We start from the raw sequence: 22,785 nt of genomic DNA, 5'->3' as shown, positions 1-22,785 counted from the left end.
CATTTGGCTGGAACTAAAATTTTTAAATTCTAAAAATAAAGATACTAAAAAAATGACCAAATTAAAATACAGATACTAATTTGAGTCTAGAATGAATTATAAAAAGATTTCGCCATTAATTTTTAAATTATAAAATATTAAAAGTGGTGATTGTATTTTTAGATACGAATGAATGATGTAAAATTTAATTACGAATGATAATTAGTTTTTAAAAAAAAAAGTTGGATCACACAAAAATATTTAAAATATTTAAATATCAAGGGGATGATAAAAATGGATCACACTTCCATTTTTATAATTAATAATTGTCACAATAACAGTAATTTCTTATAATTAATTTAAAAAAAATCCTTATAATCTCTGGAGTCAGATTAATTGGTGATAAAAACTCAAGCAATTCTTGTGGTTCAGATTTTCAAGGCTACCAACATTTTAATTCTTTTAAGATGAAAGAAAACATAGAAATAGGAAAAAGAGATAAGGCATTGGCTCTGACTGTTGGAGAGGCTTTGGAACAAAAAGAAAAATGAAAGCCACACTTCCCACACCCCATCTCCGGTCTTTCCCTTCTCCAACCCCACTTTCTTTCAAACTCTCCTTCGCATTCCCTGAAACCAGAAGGAAATCACTAAGCATCAGCTCTACTCCGAAGGGAACACCATCTCCTTCTTTGGCTTACGTGCCACTGAGGGTGAGTGCCAGTTCTCAAGCCGCTGCTGCACCTACTGTCAATTTGACGGCAATTCCCACCGAAATGAAGGCTTGGGTGTACGGGGAATATGGAGGTGTTGATGTGTTGAAGTTGGATGATAAAGTGAGCGTTCCAGAAGTGAAGGAAGATGAGGTTTTGATAAAAGTGGCTGCTGCTGCCCTTAACCCCGTTGATGCCAAGCGAAGGCAGGGCAAGTTTAAGGCTACCGATTCTCCTCTTCCGGTATTTTTCTCCCTTTTCTCTGCTTACTTAACTTGCATGCAACTTATGTCTTGTAATGATTAAAAGTCGATACTGTTCTGTAGCTTTCATAGCTCAGTTGGTTAGAGCACCCGTTCAGTAAGCGGGAGGTCTTGAGTTCGACTCTCAATGAAAGCATTTTTTGAGTCCTGGTGTGCTCATATTCCAACTATGAACCAAATATTTCTTTTACATGTAAAATTATTGCTGCTTTGCTGGTCTAACTTGTTTTTATTAACATGTAAAATGTGGAATTATCATTTAACTTGGTTCCCCTGTAGACTGTTCCAGGCTATGATGTAGCGGGAGTGGTGGTGAAAGTTGGAAGTCAAGTGAAGGAGCTAAAGGAAGGAGATGAAGTGTATGGAAACATAAATGAGAAAGCATTAGAAGGGCCGAGACAGTTCGGTTCCCTTGCTCAGTACACTGCTGTTGAAGAGAAGCTGTTGGCTTTAAAGCCCAAGAATCTAGATTTTTCCCAAGCTGCTGGTCTCCCTCTTGCTATCGAAACCGCCTACGAGGGTCTTGAGCGGACCGGCTTTTCATCCGGGAAATCCATCCTTGTTTTGAATGGTTCTGGTGGTGTTGGAAGCTTAGTTATTCAGGTATGGCATCCCTTCTTCATTTCAAACTTGGCCTGCCTTGGGATAAAAGAAATTTCAGTTTTGTGATTTATGGCAAATTCCGTTTCGAATATCAAGGATGAATGTTTTTACACTGCCGTGGGATAAAAGATAATTCATGCTTCAAGTTACTAGCTTCTTACACTATGCCTCCTGCATTCTAGTGTTTTTACAGTAATCTTCTTCCCATTTACACAGTTAGCAAAACAAGTATTCGGTGCTTCAAAAGTTGCGGCCACTTCCAGTACTGGAAAACTGGAGTTACTGAAGAGCTTAGGTGCCGATTTGGCTATTGATTACACAAAGGAGAACTTTGAAGATTTGCCAGAAAAATTCGATGTAGTCTTTGATGCCATTGGTAAGATTCCAATGTTCTTTCTAGATGTGTGTTATCATTACTTTCAGTCATTGGGGACCCTTTGAAAATATAATGAGGATATACTTGATTACTTGAGTGTGAAACAAGTGTCCTGAACTTCGTTTTTTGCATTGCATGCCTAAACCGAACTCGAATTTGTTTCTTGTGTTTCAATTTAGGGCTCTGAGATTTTCGGGTATCGGTTTCCGTACTTGATTGTTTCCATCTTTGGTTACAGGACAATGTGATAGGGCTGTGAAGGCAGTGAAAGAAGGCGGCAGCGTCGTGGCCTTAACCGGTGCTGTGACACCGCCCGGTTTTAGGTTTGTTGTTACTTCTAAGGGAGAGGTTCTTAAGAAGCTAAATTCATATTTAGAGAGTGGGAAAGTGAAGCCGGTTGTTGATCCCCGGGGACCATTCCCATTTACTCAAGTTGACGAGGCTTTCTCATACATTGAAACAAATCGAGCGACTGGAAAGGTAGTTATACACCCAATTCCATAACTCAGGTAGAACAGAGAAAGGGAAACAGCCATTTTCTATTGCAAGCTGCAAACCCCTAACTAGTTTTAGAACCAAAACGCTAATGTATATGAATGAATGCGACGTTATTAAGAGAATCACAAGCTACTTTCCGCATGTCTTCTTCCGTCAATTTGTTGTTATGATTGAAGAATGAAGTCTAGTAAGGCTTCATTTCTATATCCAAATAAAATGTGACAATGCATGCAAATGGAGGGAGGCCTTTGGTTTTGATATAAAATAAAATGCCTTCATGAAATTAGCTAGTCGGTAAAAGTGTACTATGTAGGTTCTTGTGTTAAGAGTTAAATTACATTTTGCTCTTTTTATTTAAAAATGAATAAATTAATCATTATATGTTAGATTAAAAAAACAAACTGTTTCTTTCTTTAAAAATTTCATCCATTTTTATTATTAAAAACTGTTATGGATGATAGAATAAGTAGATAATTACACATGGTATCTCACATGTACCTTGCTTTGATATATAGGGATTAATTTTTAACAACAGAAATTAATAGAATTTTTAATAGAAATACTAGTTTACTCTTTGATACTAATTTATCCATATTATTAGTAGATTGAATAAAATGTAATCCAATTCTTAGTACAAGTTCATGATATCTTAAGTAGTCTTATGCTCAAGCTAAAGAAACGATTTGTTAAGAGTTTGTATAACCTGAAACCCGTCACTCATTAAAAAAATAAATGCAATAGTAAAATAAGAGAATTTGTGGGTACGGACCATACTGTACAAATAAAATTAATATAAAATTACACTTCTTCTATTTGACATTAATTAAAATAAGATTTCTAATATAATCGAAATAATTTGTATGTCTTATTATTTTACAATTATTCTAAGTTATTATCAATGTCTATTATAACGCGATTAAATAACTAAACAAATATCTTCATGAATCGAATATCTTCGCAATATCAACAGCCCAAAATTTCTGGATATCCCCATGAGTGACATATATGATAGTTTGATGGTAGAATGAAAGATGAACATATGTGCCGAGTAAGGGGGGGTTGGCCACCTACCCCTCAGTCACCTTATCGATGTTGGATAATGAAGGATGATTAAGGTGGTTGTAGAACATGCCAAATGGCAAGGTTACAACCCCAGAGAGTGAGAAAGAATATGGTTATGGTTATGGGTTGGGTCACATCCAGAATAAATTCGTGTCTATTCGGCAGTTGGTAGCAATTAGCATGTGTCATTACATATAGGGACCTTAGCTTTGTGGTCCAACAAATGTGTGGAAACAAATTCAACAACACAAATGCAAATGTTTTGGTTAAAGTCAGCTATTAGTATCTCTATTTTATAAAAATCCCCCTATACTTTCAATTTAGTTAATTTTAGTTTATTTATTTTTCGAGTTTTAAAATTTTAATTCTAATCCAAACAATAACTATTAAATTTATTTGTTTAAATGCAATTATTAGTCTTGTATTAACATATAATTGCAGATTTAATCCATATTTTTCAATTGAATCATTCTAAGTTGCGAATTTTGAAATTTTAGTCATAAAGCAAATGATATCAGTAATCCATTAACTTAATCTTTAGTCAATAATATATGTAAATAACAAGCTAACATAGTATTACACAAATGATAATATGTTTGGAGCATTAGATATTGAAAATAACAAAACTTAACTAAATGAATATAATAATCATCATTTTGCAATGACCGAAATTTTAAAATTTAAAAAGTAAAGAAACTAAAAATGATTAAATTAAAATACAATGACTAAATCCACAACTTTGACAGAACATAAAAATTAATAGCAAAATTTAACTCAAATATATTTTCTCTCTTTTTTGGTGGTAGTGATTTAGGGATATCCCATACTTACGTACCATAAAAGTGTTATTTAAAATATTAAAGAAGATTATTTTTGTATATTATATATTAATATAAACTTTAAACCACAAAATAGTACTTCATTTTTTTAAAAAAAAATCAATACTTAACTTGTGTGGTTTTGAACCCTAATATATAAAATTTTGAAGGAATTTAATATCACAACTTAAATAAGCATTAATTTAATCAATAATATTAAGATTATATAAGTACTAAGATATTTGCCTATTTATTAATTTTAAATTTTTTAATATTTCATTATTTTAAATACAGTATACTTACAAATATAATATAAATATATATTCAAATAAACTACAACAAAAATCTTATCAACTTTTATAGTTGTGCCAAATTTGAGCACATTGATAGAAATTGAGCTTCCAAACTCAATATAAACAAATTTATCATCTGAATATCATATAATTATTTTAAATTAAATAACATAGACTCTGTTTTTTTTATTGAAAATGATTTTCAAGAAATATTTTCTGCATTTTCCTATATGTATTTCATGGATAACAGTTTAGTCAACGGAAAATGACTCACAAGTCAAGTCAATGGAAAATAAATCATTTTTCCTATAAAAAGGACTTAAACGTGATTTTGTTTTTATATAAAAATTAACTTAAGCCAAGCTTAATATTATTATATTAATAATATTTTTATTTTTTAAAATATATAAAATTAATAAAATATTAATATAAAAAATTATAATTTTCAATATTATTAAACAAACATATTTAATTATCTATATTTAATCATATAATAAATTATATTAATAATTTATTATTTTAATAAATTATTTAATGTTTTAATTTTATTTTAATAATAAATTTTAAAAATAATCATTTTAAATAATATTCATCACATATAAATGTAAATTTTCAATACTAATATTTTAATAATAAATATTCGTTAAAATTATAAATATATTAATAATAAATGTTTTATAGTATAAAGGTTAAAATATGGCATAATTTTATGTATTCTTCACAAATTTAGAATTTAGTCTCTGTACTTTTATTTTCAAGAATTTAGTCCCTCTACTTTTTAGATTTAAAAATTAAGTCCAATTGTTAACATTGTTTTTTTTTTTTGTCAATTTTGTTGATGCCACAATTTTAAATAAAAAATACTTGGTATTTATGTAACTAAAAAATAACATTATAATGAACATAAATGTAATAAAATGTAACAAAATATTTTTAATAATGCTAACAGTTGAATCTGAATTTTGATATTTAAAAAGTAGGACTAACCCATAAATAAAAGTATATAGACTAAATTTTAAATTTACGAAGAGCATAATGACTTGTGACATCTAGAATAAAAATATGAATATTTTAATTATATAAATATGAGTTTTTGTTTAAATAATGCTTAGCTACATTTTTCCCTTACAACTCTAATGTGTCAATATGTATTATTATATGTCTGATATATGTTATTTAAATTAAGTTTTAATTAAGCATTATTTTTATTAAATTTATATATTGCATTGATTATTATAAAATATTTTCTTATTATAAAATAAATATAGTTTGTTAAAAGGAAATTGCAGTATAATATTTTATAAAAAATATTTTTATGCCGTGTTTTTTTACAAAAAAAATAATATAAAATATAAACTCAATTAAACAATGAAAAAAAATCTCAAATGTATATTTATTTCATTGAAAATTTTTATGAAATATTTTCAAAAAATCCGTAGAACAACAAAAAAAATATTTTACATAGATTCGTTTAAATACAAAAAAAATATTAAGTCAAGAAATAATTTTCTAAAAATAATTTTGTAGTAATACAAATGGAAGTTTAAATTCAATACTTAAATTTCTTATCGCAACTTAAGTTGATTTCATTCTTAAAATTTGAATCAACACAAATTGAAAAAAACCCTACTCCGTTAAGCTCAAGATTTTCCTTCTAGAGTGCAAATTAAACAACACTTTCTTTTGAACACTTTTTCTTTTTTCACACAGAAAATTATTAAAATGAACCAAGATAGGAACTCCAGCACTACTTTTATTCTCTGAAATTAGCAATGACGATGAAGAAACATAAAAGCTGAAGGCAGGCCTTTAGTTTGACTAGAAGCAAATAGAAGAGCTTTGATTAGTCGAAAAAAATGCTGCATGCATCCTCATATTGCTAAAGTGGGTGAAATCTTGAAATCCAGATTCCACAGGTCAAACTTCCCATTCACGAAATCGTAATGTGCACCTTTCAGGGCCACTGTTTTCTTCACCACTGCTTCTCTCACAAACGGATACGTCAATAGGTTCCCCAGTGATACATTCACTGCCTCCTGCATTTTTTGGTTAATTTAATTCACAACATTATCACATACTTAACGTTTTATTCTACACTAAACAAAAAATGTACATAACCTTCTCGCAGTTGGTGCATTGCTCCGAGAAACTTAGCTCATTCTGTTCTGATTTCACTTTGGTCTTTGCTGGTGTACAGATGCTAACCCATTGTTCTATGAAATCACTGCATCACATAAATTAATAAGACCCAAAGTTCATCTTACCCAAATTTGGAATAAGATTATATATATAGGATCATATAATTGCTATAAATGAATCCCAATGTCTTTGCATTTTATACCTGATTGGTAAAAAATGACAAGGAATCTACATTTACTTTGACATGTTCCAGGATCTAAAAGCTTGAATATTAGAGCTTCATTTTTTACAAAACTTTATTCCCTTCCTTTATTCCCCTTTATAGGTGATATAATATATATAGCGAGAGAGAGAGAGAGAGACAGAGAGAACTTCTCACTTCTCACTTATCAGCTTATCAGCTTATTATATTAGTTATTGATAAGTCACTAAATTATATAGATTCCGAGAGTGAAACACCAAATAAAACACTGAAATACCTTTTCACTATTTAATCTTAAAAAGTAAATGGCGGCACTTGCAACATTTAAACAGAGAGTTGTAAAGTATGGCTATAAATATATGGTTTGTATTAATTATATGCCACAATACCTAGCAGTGGTCCCGTCGTCTGGGATGGACATAAGCCCTTTGATACCTCCACAGCAACTGTGTCCAATAACCACTATATTCTCCACCTGTAATTAAAACCAACCACATCCAATTCCAAAAAGCATAAAAAGTAAGATGGCAAAAGAGAACTTGACTCCACTAACAAATTACTGTTTCTTTATTACATTTCAAAAGTTGAGCTTTGATAAACTATACAGTATTTCAATACTTGAAAGTTAATCGTATTTAACATCTATATCCAACACATAAATATAAAAAGGACACTCATGTTGGATATAAAAAGTGGTTAGAGATCATGTTGCCCCCATCAATGAGTCAACATCCACATCATTAAAAAAAAAAACTAAGGAAAATGTACTTATAAGACTAGTGTATTGATTATTTAATTCACCTTCAGATGCAGGACAGCGTATTCGATGGCCGCCCCAGCTCCAGAGTATTTTTTCTGCAGTGAATAAATTAAAGCAAATCAAAACATAAAATTTTGGATGTCATCGTTTGAATAAACTGGGGGAGGTGGCATCAAAGTCCAAATGGCGAGAAGAAATAAAGTGAAATCGGTAATCAGGGTTACCTTGTCATAGGGCGGGACCATGCTGGCAATGTTACGGACGATAAAAGCCTCCCCTGGTTGGAAATTCAGGATGTGGGAGGGGCACACCCGGGAGTCGGAGCATGCAAATACCAAGAACTACACAATTTTTTTCAATAAACAAACAAACGACTTTGTTAGGAATTTTTTTAATATATTTGTACAATTACAATCAAAATAATTACTCTCCACCATTCATTCTGCTCTATAATCATTCATTCTTTTTGCTACTCCCCACCATTCAAAAAGTGGTGCAAATAATAGCCATACACGTCCCATTTCGTCAAGCAATGCACGCAATTATAGCACAGAAGCGTTTATTTCGTTGAATTATTAAGCATATTCTTCGTTCAAACTTGCATTTTTTTCAAAGTATCTTCGTTCAAACTTAAAAACTTCAAAAATGGACCAATTTCTACGACCCCAAAAAAGACCAATTTCTGATAATAAAAACAAACAACGAATCTCAGGATTTAACATGTGAAATAATACGAATCTTGTCTGAAATTATCAGTAAATTATGTACGAGAAGAAAAAAACAAAGCTGCCCAAGTATGATAAGAACAGAACGAACCTTAGGACTTTGCCCTTTGGCAAGTGCACCGTACAGATCAGGATTTTTGCTGGAAAAAATTGGAGGCAAAAGAAAAAAGAAAAGAAAACAAGACAAACAGATTAAAGTTAAGCTAATTATTATGCAAAATAAAAAGGTCCACGGGAATCTGAAGCCAGCCAACATCAAAATTCAACCACATTTTTTTCCCTTTTCTGCAATTAATAATTCATGTGCTGTCACCTTTCCAAATCCATTTTCTTTATTATATTTTAAAACAAAAATAGTAATAACAATTCTCTTTCCTTTTTTTTTTTGGAAAGCCATGAAAAACGCTTTGTTAAATTGGAAAGATAATTGGGCACGCGACATGAAAGGGCAAAAAAAAAAAAAAGAGAGAGCAGTGACGTACTCAAATTTTTCTTTCTTGAAGTGAAGGAAACCGGTCTCGAGCCGCTTGACCGGGTCGAACTGAGTGGACTCGGCAGCTGCCTCTAACTCGTCTGTTATCTGCTTGATTTTTGCGGCGGCGACACTCCCGAGATCAGCTTTGTCACTGCAACCGAGGACGAAGCCATTATCATCAAATAAAAACCGTTATGGTGTTTTACAGTTCAGCTGGGCCCCAATTGGGTACAAGGTAAATGAAAAACACGGTTTACTATGAGTCAAAACAAACGGATAAGAACGGCAACTGAATTATTGGTGAAAATGAAATTATGGCTTTCCGATTTTTAAGGTTCGGAGATCGGAGAGAGAAATGTTAAACGTGCAGCACTGTTAAAAATTACCTAAGAAGCTTCGACAAAGCTGCAATGGCTTCCTCGTATGACTCGCTTCCCATATCTTCTTCCTTCTGTTAACTCAAAAGGGAAAAAAAAAACCTCCAACTTAAAACAATTATGAATATTAACCAACATGGTCTACCGAAAGAAAACGTTTAAAAAGAAAGTAAAAGAAAAGCAAATCGGAAGGTGATCTGAATCGGGATCAAAGCAAGAACAAAGATTAAAAAGCTATGAACAGTTTCAAAAGGAAAAAAAAAGAGATATTCAAACTTATGATGAGATTCTTGTTTCTGGTTCTGAATTTGATAATAAAGACTAAAAAAAGCAGAGAATATTTCAACAACCTGACAAGTTGATTATCACTTTTTTTTTTCTTCAAGGAGACATCAACTATTTTCATAGCTTCTGCTACAGATAGGTTGTCTATATTTATACTGGTTTTATTAATTACCACGGTAATTGAAATTAACCTAAGGTTAAATCAAAGTGCAATGATTTAGGTTTTGAAGAAATGGAAGTGTTCCATTACATCGGACAGAGCGGTGGACGCGCTTGTCTTGGTTTTGCTTATGGTAAGCAAAATTTGGCAGCCTACGAGGAGGAAAAGTTACTGTGTTGCGTGGTGTATGAATGATTTAGTGTTGTCCGTTTGATTGGGTTTTCGTTAGTTGATCGGACGGTGCCTGACTTGTTATAGAAAAAGAGGGAAGAGAACATCCTTATCGAAATTAAGAGCTACGGCTACCGGATGTTACGGCGCGCCAAGGCCAATTGGACGACGTGGGAGTGCTGCCACGTGGTGGGATTATCGAGTGTGACGAGAACAAAAATTGATTACTTCCATTGTAATTGTTATTCAATCACTGTATAAAAAATTGATATATGTGAGTTTTGAGATTCGGTGTTTATATTTAAAATTTTTAATTTTATCTTTTATATAATTTATTAAAAATTGATATAAAAATTAAACATGTCTTTAATTAAAATGGTAAAATTAAGATAATAAAGAATATAAAGTTTTGGGTACAAAAATCTTATATTTCTCATTATACTATGTATTTTTTTAAATTTATCAAATATAAAAGATATAAATACCCTAAAATATTTTTCTTTAAATGTGCTTGATTGAAACAAAATTAAAGTTTTATGTATATATTTAAACTACAATCAAAATTTCATGTGTATAATAAATACACCAAAATAAAATTCATGTATCAAATTGTATATTTAGTGAAAGTTTATGTATATTTTTTATATTTATCCTTTAATATTTTTATATAAAGAAGATAAAATTATAAATATTTTTAAGTAATTAAAATAATTTTTACTATATATAATTTAATTTTAATTAATATAAATAAGGAGGAAATTTGAAAAGGCTAAAGCAAAATTTACTAGCTTGTTGGTTTGATTTTTAAAATTAGTTTAAACCCAAAAGCTTATTGCTAAACATTACTTATTGATAAAAACTAGTTGACTTGAATAACTAATTTTATAAAACAATAATAAGCAATGCCTTAATAGATTATAAATCCAAGATGATCCATATCAAACATTACTAATGGAATTTGTTCATCTATCTAATATTATACTTCTCACTAATTCAATAAAAATTACATGTATTTTTTAAAATATAAATAATTAATCGTAAAATATGTTTCATTCTTTTGAGTTTGACCTCTTAATTAATGAATGAAGTAACCAAGTATCACATTACACATCATAATTTTTTCACTAATTTAAATATCAACATATATAATAATTAAAAAATAAATTATTGTCAAAGTAGTGACGACTTACAAGAAAAAAAAAAAGAAAAGAAAAGAGTTATAAAGAAGCGAAATAAAGGGAAGTGGAAGGTTGACTTCTTCCTTAAACTGCTTCATTTTCAGATTTTCCTTTTTCTTTTTAAAAACTTTTGCCTTTAAAATTCAATGGTTTTCTTGCTCTGACATAAATCTAAATGAGTCTTGTTTCGCGTGCCCGAAGGTAAAAGAACAAAGAGACGCCTGTCCGCTACTACGATCGCGCTTGCTGGTAGTCTCCAGTCCACACGTCACTTAAATCCTTTCCGGAAAAAGTTCAATTTTTAAACTTTTTAAAACATATCAAAAGAAAATTATTGATTTAATCCTGCTATTAAATTTTTTATATTGTGTAATTATATTTTAATTTAATTATTTTTATTTATATACTCTAATTTATTTATTTTTAGTCAATATATTTTTTGAATTTTGAAATTTCATTATCAATACAAACATTATCCTTAAATCTATTAATTAATTTTTTATTAGTAATATATAAAAATAACAAACTGACATAACATTATATATATGATTATATGTTTGACGTATCAAATTTTAAAAATAATATTACTTTGAATTTAATAGTTATCATCCAATTGGATTTTGGACTAAAATTTTCAAATTATAAAAATAAAAAAACTGAAAATGACCAAATTAAAATACAAATATTAAATTTATAACTAATGTAAAATATAAAATCTAATAATGGCCAAAATTATTTGACTCTAGAATGAATTATAAAAAAAATACTAAAAAGTGGTGATTGTATTTTTATATATGAATGAATGATGTAAAATTTAATTACTAATGATAATTAGTTTTTAAAAAAGTTGGGTCACACAAAAATATTTAAATGATAGTTTGGATCAAGGGAATTAATTATGTCTAGTCGGTTTCATTCGCACTAGGCATTAATCTCGATTTTTTATTTTCAAGAAGGTAGTGATTTTATTTTTAAAATCTAAATTTTAAGATAAATTATTATTATTTTATTAAATTAGTTGATTCTGATATTTTAAAATTAAAAAATATTTCATTTGTAGTAATAAATTAAAAATTAAATTTAAAATTTATGAGATATTTCAACCTCGAGATTATTACAAAGTTGTGTGCTAACTACCCCAATGGATTGTATTGAGACCTTGATGTTATAACTCTCCGACACCCACTACATACAAGTGGGAGTGACGGAGGAATATAATTAATGAACACAATTCTGAGCCATACACCTACTCACCTTCAATTAAATCACAACTCCATCATCCCCACTGCATCTATGTTTCTCTTCTACCCCCATTTAGTGGCCTAAAATTTTCAAGTCTTTTTCGGTTCAATATTTTAATTTTGACCATTTCTTGTGTACCTCATTACCCTTTCAGAACCAGTGAAGCCCACAAACTTTGGGTTTGGAACATTTAGATAATTAAGGGTTTCGATTTTAATAAATATATATATATTTGAATTCACTTGGCAGTCATTGACTTTATTATAATTGTATGCAAATTTAGATTTTCTTAATTAAAAAAGTTGAAATAATTGAAATAAAGGATATATAAAGAAAGGCTAGATGAGCTGTATAAGGTTTCTATATATAAAATTATAAATAGTTTTTTTATATGTTTACCAGCTCGTACAGTTGTACTTAAAAAGTTTTTAGGTCTTAACTTTCTTGCTTATTAAGACATTGGTATCATAATTAATTTACATTATTATATTGCACCCAAAATGAAATGAAAAGTAGCACCAAATTGAACTTTATTTTATTTTATTTTCGCAATTGGTAAAAAAACAAAAACAGAAAGGACCGTATTCTAAATTATCTTACCGAGACCTTTGCCGAACAACATAACATCATGCACTTTTTAAATTTTGTAGCCATGCTTCAATTCACCCTGTAAAGCATAACATTAATTATATTTACCCAAAACTAATAGAATTAAAAAAAAAGAAGAAGAAGAAGAAGAAATTACAATATTGATATATAAGATAGGGTTATGCGACAAAAAACTGAAATAAAGATTTCAATTCACATTTATTTACTCCATAAAATTTGATGTTCTGTTTACTTTAATCTATTTATGGAAGTTTGGAAGGAACCTTCAAGTCTAAATACAACTAACCCGACCACCTCTTTTCCAAAACATAGGTATATACTTGTTCTTCAAATTTTAAAAAATAAAATAAACAATACCATTTGATGCAGTCCAAATGACATTAAAAGAGAAGTGAAGAGAGAAAATATATAATAAAAAAAAATACTAACTTGTAAGAGTTGACAGTGAGGTGAGGAAGAATGGCGTTTGGTTTCCTGGAAAAAGCAGGTAGAATGGCGTTTGCGTAGTGAAAGTAGGCAGGGTAAGACAAAGCGGTGGAATGTACATTATATAAATCTACATATGGGATGGTTAAGAAATGAATGGGCATTGGATAAAGAAAGTGAAATGTGAGACAACAAGGGCTTTATCCCTTCTATTGTGTAAAAAATATAAAGGATTAGAAAGGAATGTAGAGAAATGGATGGTAGGAAGTTGATGGTTGGTCAATCTAATCCTGAAAACACAAATCTCAGGTGAATAGGCAGCCACCGATTCCCCATCTATCCCGCTGATTCACTTTCACCATAACATGCTTCAATATCACTAACGTTGATTCCGACTATCTTCTCATATATCAAATATTTATCAAATCTAGATATATGATATTTTTAAACGCTTACATCGGATGAAAAATCACTTTATCTCCTCATTTGTTTGTTTGTTTTTTAAATTTTGTTAATTAATATATTTTTATTTTAAGTTAATTAATCTGAAATAGTATTAGTCAAAATTGTTCACCATAATAATTGTTATACACCAACTTAAAGCCTAGATAAGATTCAGATCGCTCATCCGCGACTCAATTAGGCCCCGCCAGATGGATGTGCGCGAGACGTACAAGGAGAGGACAGTCAAAGGAGCTCGCGGTTAGAGGTGATCGTGGGTTGGGCTGGGCCCAGACAAAAACTTAGGCCCGGGCCAAGCCCGATCCGAAATATAGGTCTGGAAATTTGTCCAAACCTAGCCCAAAATAAAATTGCTAAGGCCGAGCCTAGCCCGGCCCATAATACTTTTTTTAGCTTATTTGATTAAATAAAAATTTTAAAATATAATAAATCAAATACATTTAAAACATAAAAACAAATATTAAAACAAGAAACAAATAAAAAAATAAGACTAAAATAATTCTTAAAACGATACACAAATTGAAAATATAATATAAAGTGGTTATATTAAAATTGAAAATAAAAAAGTAAATATGATTAAAAAAATTTTAAAAAATTATTTAGTATATAATTTGGGCCAGGGCCAAAAAAGTTTTACTCGAGGCCTGGCCTGTTTTCTAAACGAGCCTTTTTTTTTGCCCAAACCCATATTTTGACCTATATTTTTACCCGAGCCCTCTCATCTTTCAAGCAGGCCTTCAGGCCGGGCTGGGTAGCCCAACCCATGATCACCTCTACTCGCGGTATCAGCTCGCACGAGCCAAGGAGAGTTCACAGTCTCATTTCGCATATACCCAAGGAGTTAGCATGTAGAGGGCCGCAAGGTCTAGCAGACGACCCAGAATTATACACGTGTTCAACATACTTGAGACCTGCTCAGAATGTCAGTCCTATGAATAGTGGGATCAAGTTTATGAACAGTAAAGTCAAATCATAAACAATGATAATATATATAAATACCTGAATGTTTCCTTTAATAAGGCACGCAGAGAATTACTCAACAGTAATAAATTTTAAATCGGAATCAAAATAACAATGAATTTTTTTAAAATTTTTTTAAAATCTTTTTAGTGATATGTTAGTTATTAATCGAATGAAAATTTTAAAATGAAAATCTTAGTTTTAATTGAATAACTTAAATCATGGTGAAAATGTGATTTTATATGAATATAAAAATATAATTTTAAAATTAATTGAATTGATATTAATATTATTATTAATATAAAAAGATGTCGATTCAAAATAATAATAAAAATATATTTTTTTTTATAAATTGGTTGTTTGATGTATCCAAAAGAAGGATTTTGCCACAGTTTACAACTATAATTGTAGCAATTCAGTTTCAAAGTTATTTAATCCATGCTATACAAGCCCTATCATTTACCAAGTCCCATATCCTTTTTTTTCCCCTTAAAAAACCTGAAACAAGGTATTCGGGAAGCAGAAGCCATTGCAAGAGAAAAACCCACTCCATGGGAAGAGAAGAAATCCAATTTGAAAGCAGAACTGCTCATGGATTAGATCATCTATCTAGATTCAAATATTCGTCTAAAAAATGAGAGACTTTAAATAAAAATATGATATTCAAAAAATGAGTTTTGATAAATTTTAAGCCCTGTTTTCTATATGGGTTGGGCATTGGGTAATTTTTTTTACCCAAGCCCGTCTCAACCTAGATTGGCCCAACTATATTATGTTGTAAAAAATAATTATATTAATTATATAAATTTTTATTAAATTACTAACCCAATAACAATTAGACTAATTACTCAAAACCTAAAAAAAACTTACCTATAACACCCTCGCCCGATTCGATTGTTGGGCCTGAGCTACAGGATGCTACATTCAATGCCGGAGCAATTACAATCAAATCACAATAAAATAATCATTAGCACATGCAATTAGGCGTCAATCATGTTCAAATCATATTAAACAAGAAATTACGAGTCTTAATCGAGGTTACAAAAACTCTTTTGTCAATCCAAAAATGAAATAGGACCAAATTGTAATGTTTTAAAAATTCAGAGCCGACGTCGTGATGCCATCTCCTCCAAGTCATGACATCGAAAAACCAGTATGTCATGTCTCGACATGACTCATTGTTGGTCGACGTTGCGACAAGGAATGTTTGCTCGTCAAGACGAGGACCCTATATTTGGTAAAAATGAATCATTTGGTACCTATTTCAAACTTCCAAACAAAACTTACAACATTTGCATCAAATACCACTCAATCCAAAACATACCTAAAACCGTACCAATCAAGTTTAAACACTCAAATTCAATTTCTTAACAAGATATTCAATACATTCTCACTAATTGAACTTAAGCATTTCAATACTATTAGACATATCAACCAAAAAATTAAAATAAAATTAGGTGTTCCAAAGTAACATATCCTCAAGCCTCACTAGATTAGATAGATCATGAAAACCAAGCTAAAGATAGTCAGAAACAAATAAGCTATTAAAAATAAAACTTTCTAACATATGCAACAATCAAGTGAAGAAGTAGTCACACTTTTCACTTTGCTTTCGGTTTATGGCATTAAATTGTCTGTACACATTGTTGCCCTTAGCAACACAAACCTAACATAATAAACAACACTTTTAGACTTGAATTTCCATTCAACCTAATTAAGAAACCAACCTACATTAAGGTGTATAAATAAAAAAATCCAGTAAAAGAATTACTACCTTGAGATCATCCTCAATCTTTTCCACTTGAGTGTAATTGAAATGGATTATCAAAGAATACATCTGTTTTACGGGAGAGCTTTTTTTTTCTTTTCTGGGTTTTATAAATTTATAGATGTGGAACGCCTCAATTTTAAAAGTTGAAAGTTTTAGTTAGAAAGTTTGAGAATCAATTTGATAGAATTTGTAAATGTGAAAGGTTAAATGTATTAAATTATTTTGAATTAGGATCAAATTGATAGAAATTTGAAGTACTGAGGATTAAATATGTTATTATACTAATTAGAGCATTATCAATCTGACGACATGTGACCTAAATAAGAATAAATTCAAACATTAATGCCTAAGTTAAAAATTTCTAAAATTGAGTAACCAAAACAAGAATACAAACATAATTAGGTGACCATTTATAAAATTTACCCAAAAATTAAACCCACGGTTTTACAAATTGAAATTTAAACACCGACCTTCATATTTAAACCCAAGACCATACCCAAATATATTACACAAGCCTGAACCTAAATTAAGCCCAATACATCCAAATAATTATCTAAACTCAAATTCAAATATAAACAATAAACACAATAGCAAAAAATTAAACCCACCGATTATATAAATTGGAATTTAAACACGATTTGTTTGTATAATAAGTGAGTAGTATTTGTACTTTGGTTTAATTCTATATAATGTTTTCAGAAAAAAAAGTTTTATATAATTTTTTTTGATTAAATCAATTTTTCAATCCAACCAATTGGTAAAATTCAATTTTATGTAGTTGGTTTTATTCTAAAGTCGGCTTGAAAAATTATAAAGTAGATTTTTAATATTTTTTTTAATTGAACCGATGGATTGTTTACCTTTATTTATAATCCATCACTAATTTATCTAGTCATAGTCCATCATAATTCATAATAATTTGGTAAATGTACATTTTTGTAAACCAATAAGTAAATAAAAGAAAATATGAATGCATTATTATGGTATTGCCTAATTAGCCTAGGTTAAAAGAAGATCATAATTTTTGTACTTTATATATTTAGTGAAGATTTTTAAAATTAATATATAATTTATTTTTTTTAGTGAATTATAAGAGAGGGACAGAACCTTAACAATAACATGCTAGATTACACCTGAGATAATAAATATGAAGCCAAAATAATAAAAAGGGAATCAGAAAAAGAAAAATGATGATTGGGCCAATTAGCAATCTTATTTAAAATTAACAGAAGGAAGGCTCGTCAAAAATTCAGCCCAAGTTCCTCCCTACAACATTGAACAATACTGTCATGTCTGATCAAATCTTTGTCCCTGTTCCGCGTCTATGATCCCTGCTTTCTTCCTTGAAATTTCTCACGTATAAAAATTAATTCAAGATTTCTGTTTCCCAGAAGGAACGGTAAGAACTTCTCCTAGTTTTTCTTAAAGTTATTATCATGACCATTATAGTTCATGTAAATTGTTTTGGAATCATCAGTTCATTATGTTCTAAAATGGGTATTCATTTCTTGTTCCCCTTAAATCGTTGGTACTTGTTTAGATCGAAATCGTGGAGATTTCGATATTAGCCTTTGCTCATGCAATGAAATTATATAAACAATGATGATTATATTTGACAAAGGCAATTCAGATTAAGTTGGTTATTGGTTTGAGACTTACATGGGAAGCAATGAAAATATAAAATTGCTTTAAGAGATCTAAAGTTCATAAATTTATTTAGGTTGTTAAAGTTTCAATCTAGAATCACTGAAGCAATGAGGGAGGAACTAGTGGATATGGCTGTTAAGTTTCTATTGCATCCAACTGTCGGAAGAAGTCCGGTCAGCCAGAGGCGCTTGTTTCTTGAGAAAAGAGGCCTTTCAAGTGAAGAGATAGATGAAGCCTTTCGTCGTGTTTCTGTGAGCACATTGACCTTTTTGCTAATTCTATGTAATTTCTTCTTTCCGCTTTTAGATTGTGATAAATTTTTTTTTCTCTATTTTGCAAATTGAAGGATACAAGTTCAAGTTTAACATTTCGACAGGACGTTAACTCAAGTCAACGTAACAAGTGACATATTTTAAGCCTTTTTTACTAATATTTTGAGTGTCTGTCCTTATTATAAAAGATGGCTTAGCTGTTCTGTTGGCATGTTTCATCCATGAAATAATTATAACTTCTTAACAAAGTTCATTAGTGTCGACAACATACATAGTAATTGTATACCCTGGAGTGCCTGATCAAAAACACATTTTGCTTGATGCCTATCGATTATCAAGAACAGATGTGCAATCAAAGCCTTTACATGGTGTTCAGCTACAAGACACGGCACAATCATCCCAACCTCTGGTGGCATCAATTCTTACAGCATCTCGACCATCCTGGTTTTCCTGGTCATATGCTATTTTTTCTATAGTGCTACTTATTTTTTCTGGTGTTGGGACTTCCATGCTCCTAAAGGTAATCAAAACAAGTTTGCTTTAATAGCTTGTGTAAATAAATTCCCTGAATGTTTATTTTCCGTCCTAGCATGTCAGTGTGGTTCATTTGATGGTCTATCGCCTGTTTAGAATTTCTTGTTGCCCAGGTTGAAGTCTTGGATCTGCAAGGTTGTTTTTGAAGAGGACAATGACAAAGGAAGAAAATCAAAACTATGTTTGTCAAAAGAAGCGATCAAATCTGCAAAGGCAGCCGCAACTGCTTCCGTCAATGCTGCAAAAGCAAGTCTGGAAATATTGCAGTCAAAGAAAGATGGTATGTTTTATGCAAAAGATGCTTTGGTCTTTTTCTTGTTCTTGGCAGTTTCTTTCATCTCGCTCGTCCACTTTTGATATTTTGTTCTACTTTTATCCTTAAAATGGCACTAATTTTATCCTTTGTTAGAGGGGAGGCACTTAGACGATTTATTGAGACGATTAGGCTCCCATGTAGCGGAACTGAGGTCAATGAGTATAACAGTACAGAGACTGGAGAGTGATAGGAATGCTTCCCACAAAAACCCGGAACAGTACCTTCAGCACACATCACAGTATGGTAGGCCGTATTGTTTTGTTATGCAACATTTTATTCTCTGTTTATATTTCACTTGTTTTCTTTTTGCTTCATCATCATAAACAAGTTGTAAATGTTTTGATTATCATTTTTGCTGTCTTGTATGTTTCTAACTAATTATTAATCTGTTTTTAATTAATAGTCTTTCCATTTTTACTATTTTTTTCAAAGCTGAAGTACTGAAAATGTCTATCAATTACATTAATACATACCAAATCGTTGGAATAATTATAAGTTTAGGTGCAATATACTCTCTTAAGGTATAATCCTTATTTTTTAGGTGGAGTCCTGTAACTAATGTATCATATGGCTTCTCATTAGGAGCTTTGTGACTCCTCTTTGGTATTTAAATCCACTGTCCGTAGGATTTGTTACGAGTTCAATAAATAGCATGTCTTTTTCTCGGAAATCCTCTTGTCTAATAACTGAGCTGTCTGAAATCTTATTGATTACTTGTATTTCATCTCAAGGATTTAAGAATGTATTGCAGACCGTCTCAGTAGCTTTTTATTATTGTATTACATTATTGCCGGTTGTTTAACATGGCAGGAATAAAACTAAAGCATGTATTATGCCACTTGAAATTCAATGTAATCGAAAGTTTGTAAGTAGCATGAAAAACATCTAAATGTGAAAATTAGAGTGGTGGCAGTTGATTTTCAGTACTCATGGGTACCCATCCTGCATTGATAATTTAGACCAGAAGCATGGATCTTAGAATAGACATCCCTCATCAGATTGAACATCAGAATGTTGGAATTTAGGAAATTGCCTATAATTTTACCACTAATGTTGGCTATTGTTTAAATAACAAATGTTTTGGCTGTGTTTTGTCTTGCACATGTAAAAATGTTTCAAATTTGTCTTGATTTACTTTTTCCTCTTTCAAATAATCAGGACGCAATAGCAATCTGTTGAAGATGTCTGTTGTACAAAGGGGTTACCCTGGTCCAACGGTAAACTAACAAAGCTTATCTTTGATTACTGCTTGAAATCCATAACGTTATCATATTCTACTGTGGCATTACTTGAACATCCCCGTTCTGATGACTCTGTTTCTTCCTTTTCCATTCAGAAATTTAAACCAAGTGGTATATCGAATTTTGATAATTTGGGTACCTTTCAGAGCTCTTCTCTGGACTATGTTGTCTCATTCTATCTATTCCTTCATTTGGGCTTTAATATTTTTTCTTCACTTGTTTGTTTGCTTTGATGATTGGAACTTCTACAGTTAGGCCTTCATCTGCACCTCTGAGACCCCCTGCTGGCCAGTACCCGAAGCCCTATATGGAGGTAATTCTTTTTCCTTTTAGTTCTCTTTGCTAATGCTTAGGTGGTTCATTGGGGCTAACACTCATAACTTTCCTTTTTTTTACCCACATCGTCAAATGTCATCTTAATCGTTTGATGATCAAATTTCCTTTCATTAGTATTACATTGCATAGGTGATTCAATAATTCAATCCAACGTCAAAGACGGTTCACTTTTGTGTCCATTCTGAGATTTCATAGACCAGGAAAGGTTGAGTAAATAAGATTGTTATAATGTGGTGAATGGTTTCTTTGCATGAATGGCCTGTGGAATTGACCGATATGTTGTTCCTTTCAGCTTTCTCATGTTTTCAGCAACTAAAATCAGCAAGTTTTGCAGGTCTTGGCTAAGGTACAAAGAGGGGAGAAACCTCCTGGAATAAAGGTTTGTACCAACTTAGCAACTCCCCCACAAATGTGATCTGTAGGTTTGATTTCAATGCTATTTTTCTTGCTTCGGGTTTCAGGATACTGATGACTCACCACCGAATCCTAATCAACCATTACCAAATCCTCATATAACTCCAAGACTTCAGGTAATCCATTCTGAACAAAAATAGACATATTATCTTGCTTACTGCTCTTTACACATAATATGCGTGAGGAATCAAAACAACCGCGGTGAACCTGGATTGAATTCTTACTTAATATGTAATGCATAACCACTGATTCAATCTTGGTTTTTTAGCTATAATTAGTCTTTTCCTTTAGTTTTCCCACTTTCAGTTTGATTTTTTGTGTCTTGAACAGCCTTGGGAGATTGCTCAACCGCAAAACAGCTTTGGTTACTCTCGGGACAGAGGGTTTTCTCAGCCAAACAGAGAGAATGCACTGCCATGGTGGAAACGTAATAATACCAACATAAGAGGAGTAGAAGCTGGAAATGGCTCGTATGGTCTGAGGACCGACAAATAGCTGCTTTTCAGCAGTCTTAAGGTATCTCCCCTGCTGCAAAGAGTTGGGGGTCTAGTCCCCAATCATTGATCAACTTCCGGATGAGAAATTAGGAATCCATGATTCTGAAGATATGCATAAAGGGAACCGTATACTTGTTATGCTTCTATACTTGCTGGTGGAATGGTCACCTTTGGGTTGAAGTCTTGGGAACAAAATCTGTAAAAATGGTTTCTAAAAAGTTATACAAGGGAGATTATGTTTGTATGTTGTGTGTATGCAATTTCCATATATTTTTTTACATAAAGAAATTAAAAAACATATGCAAATCCGTGAAAAATCATTATTTGATAATAGGTACTGTATATATTTTGGGAATTCAAAGTGTAGGCAATGCATGCTAGCTTATGTTATTCTCTCAGCAATTTCAGCACATCCATTTCTTTTAAACTTGACACTTCAGGTGTTCATGTGTTTCTTCTTATGATTATATAAATAATTTGATAAGTTAAAATTTTGAACTAAAGTTAAAATTTTTAACTTTTCTCTCAAAAGTATTTTTGACAGCTTAATTACATTTTCACTCCTCTAACACATATGGTACTTTCCCTTCCATGGTTAATTGTTTAAAAAATATTTAAAATTTATTTTTTATATATTAAAATATTAACAACAAATTATAATAAATTATTTTTATATTCTTATTAAATTATTATTTGTTACTTTATAACACCATGCTTAAAATAAATATTTTATTTCTTCAAAACACTTTTTGACAATACCATGCATTTAAACCAAAATTTTCAAAAGTTTTGCAAAATCATGTTTTTCAAAATACTTTTTAAAAATAATGCTAAACTAGCCCTAAATATATTTACAAGAGTAAACTATCAAAATCGTCACTTTTTTTTTCCTCTCAGGTTACATTTTTAATCACTTATGTTTGAAATGTTAAACTGATATGGCATGTGAAATAATTATTTCAAATGAAAATTTTAGGTTAAA

General features: G+C 30.7%; 3 protein-coding genes and 1 non-coding gene across 9 annotated transcripts; 3 read left to right on the top strand and 1 right to left on the bottom strand.

Annotated features, from left to right (window-relative positions):
* The first annotated feature begins 288 nt into the window (after positions 1-288).
* LOC107886583 (2-methylene-furan-3-one reductase) lies at positions 289-2,572 on the top strand. Its single transcript, XM_016810582.2, has 4 exons — positions 289-934; positions 1,234-1,557; positions 1,774-1,933; positions 2,172-2,572. The coding sequence occupies exons 1-4, from the start codon at positions 527-529 to the stop codon at positions 2,435-2,437; spliced, it is 1,158 nt and encodes a 385-aa protein (XP_016666071.1). The 5' UTR covers positions 289-526; the 3' UTR covers positions 2,438-2,572.
* TRNAT-AGU (transfer RNA threonine (anticodon AGU)) lies at positions 1,017-1,090 on the top strand. The gene has a single exon. It is a non-coding gene; the product is annotated as a tRNA-Thr (tRNA).
* A 3,593-nt stretch (positions 2,573-6,165) lies between the features above and the next one.
* LOC107886584 (carbonic anhydrase 2) lies at positions 6,166-13,758 on the bottom strand. 3 transcript variants are annotated; one of them, XM_016810584.2, is made up of 10 exons: positions 13,357-13,758; positions 12,919-12,985; positions 9,292-9,356; positions 8,913-9,056; positions 8,522-8,570; positions 7,930-8,046; positions 7,747-7,800; positions 7,335-7,420; positions 6,723-6,828; positions 6,166-6,640 (listed from the first exon to the last, which is right to left on the bottom strand). In XM_016810584.2, the coding sequence occupies exons 2-10, from the start codon at positions 12,970-12,972 to the stop codon at positions 6,476-6,478; spliced, it is 840 nt and encodes a 279-aa protein (XP_016666073.2). In that variant the 5' UTR covers positions 12,973-12,985; positions 13,357-13,758; the 3' UTR covers positions 6,166-6,475. The 3 variants fall into 3 exon arrangements, with proteins under 3 accessions (XP_016666073.2, XP_040955726.1, XP_040955723.1); XM_041099792.1 differs by lacking the exons at positions 12,919-12,985; positions 13,357-13,758 and adding an exon at positions 9,633-9,857; XM_041099789.1 differs by lacking the exons at positions 12,919-12,985; positions 13,357-13,758 and adding an exon at positions 9,633-9,857 and having other exon boundaries at positions 9,292-9,353.
* Positions 13,759-17,785: 4,027 nt separating this feature from the next.
* On the top strand, positions 17,786-22,188 carry LOC107886585 (peroxisomal membrane protein PEX14). Of its 4 annotated transcripts, XM_016810586.2 has the most exons (12): positions 17,786-17,945; positions 18,267-18,444; positions 18,540-18,588; positions 18,810-18,985; positions 19,096-19,279; positions 19,409-19,558; positions 20,474-20,532; positions 20,652-20,691; positions 20,808-20,869; positions 21,227-21,271; positions 21,354-21,422; positions 21,637-22,188. In XM_016810586.2, the coding sequence occupies exons 2-12, from the start codon at positions 18,301-18,303 to the stop codon at positions 21,799-21,801; spliced, it is 1,143 nt and encodes a 380-aa protein (XP_016666075.1). In that variant the 5' UTR covers positions 17,786-17,945; positions 18,267-18,300; the 3' UTR covers positions 21,802-22,188. The 4 variants fall into 4 exon arrangements, with proteins under 4 accessions (XP_016666075.1, XP_016666077.1, XP_016666079.1 ...); XM_016810588.2 differs by lacking the exon at positions 18,540-18,588 and having other exon boundaries at positions 18,267-18,475; XM_041099787.1 differs by lacking the exon at positions 17,786-17,945 and having other exon boundaries at positions 18,344-18,444; positions 18,540-18,595.
* Positions 22,189-22,785: the final 597 nt, after the last annotated feature.

The sequence above is a fragment of the Gossypium hirsutum genome, chromosome A03, assembly GCF_007990345.1.
Source record: "Gossypium hirsutum isolate 1008001.06 chromosome A03, Gossypium_hirsutum_v2.1, whole genome shotgun sequence".
NCBI lineage: Eukaryota > Viridiplantae > Streptophyta > Magnoliopsida > Malvales > Malvaceae > Gossypium > Gossypium hirsutum.
This window is presented reverse-complemented; position numbering and strand designations above follow the sequence as displayed.

Coding starts and splice junctions, on each gene's coding strand:
- LOC107886583 (XM_016810582.2), top strand. CDS start 527: ATGAAAGCCACACTTCCCACACCCCATCTCCGGTCTTTCCCTTCTCCA. Junction 935..1,233: donor CTACCGATTCTCCTCTTCCG/GTATTTTTCTCC, acceptor GTTCCCCTGTAG/ACTGTTCCAGGCTATGATGT. Junction 1,934..2,171: donor TGTAGTCTTTGATGCCATTG/GTAAGATTCCAA, acceptor CTTTGGTTACAG/GACAATGTGATAGGGCTGTG.
- LOC107886584 (XM_016810584.2), bottom strand. CDS start 12,972: ATGGCTACAAAATTTAAAAAGTGCATGATGTTATGTTGTTCGGCAAAG. Junction 7,421..7,746: donor ACGCTGTCCTGCATCTGAAG/GTGAATTAAATA, acceptor TTTTAATTACAG/GTGGAGAATATAGTGGTTAT. Junction 6,829..7,334: donor GACGACGGGACCACTGCTAG/GTATTGTGGCAT, acceptor TATGTGATGCAG/TGATTTCATAGAACAATGGG.
- LOC107886585 (XM_016810586.2), top strand. CDS start 18,301: ATGAGGGAGGAACTAGTGGATATGGCTGTTAAGTTTCTATTGCATCCA. Junction 19,280..19,408: donor ATTGCAGTCAAAGAAAGATG/GTATGTTTTATG, acceptor ATCCTTTGTTAG/AGGGGAGGCACTTAGACGAT. Junction 20,533..20,651: donor GGGGTTACCCTGGTCCAACG/GTAAACTAACAA, acceptor TTTTCCATTCAG/AAATTTAAACCAAGTGGTAT.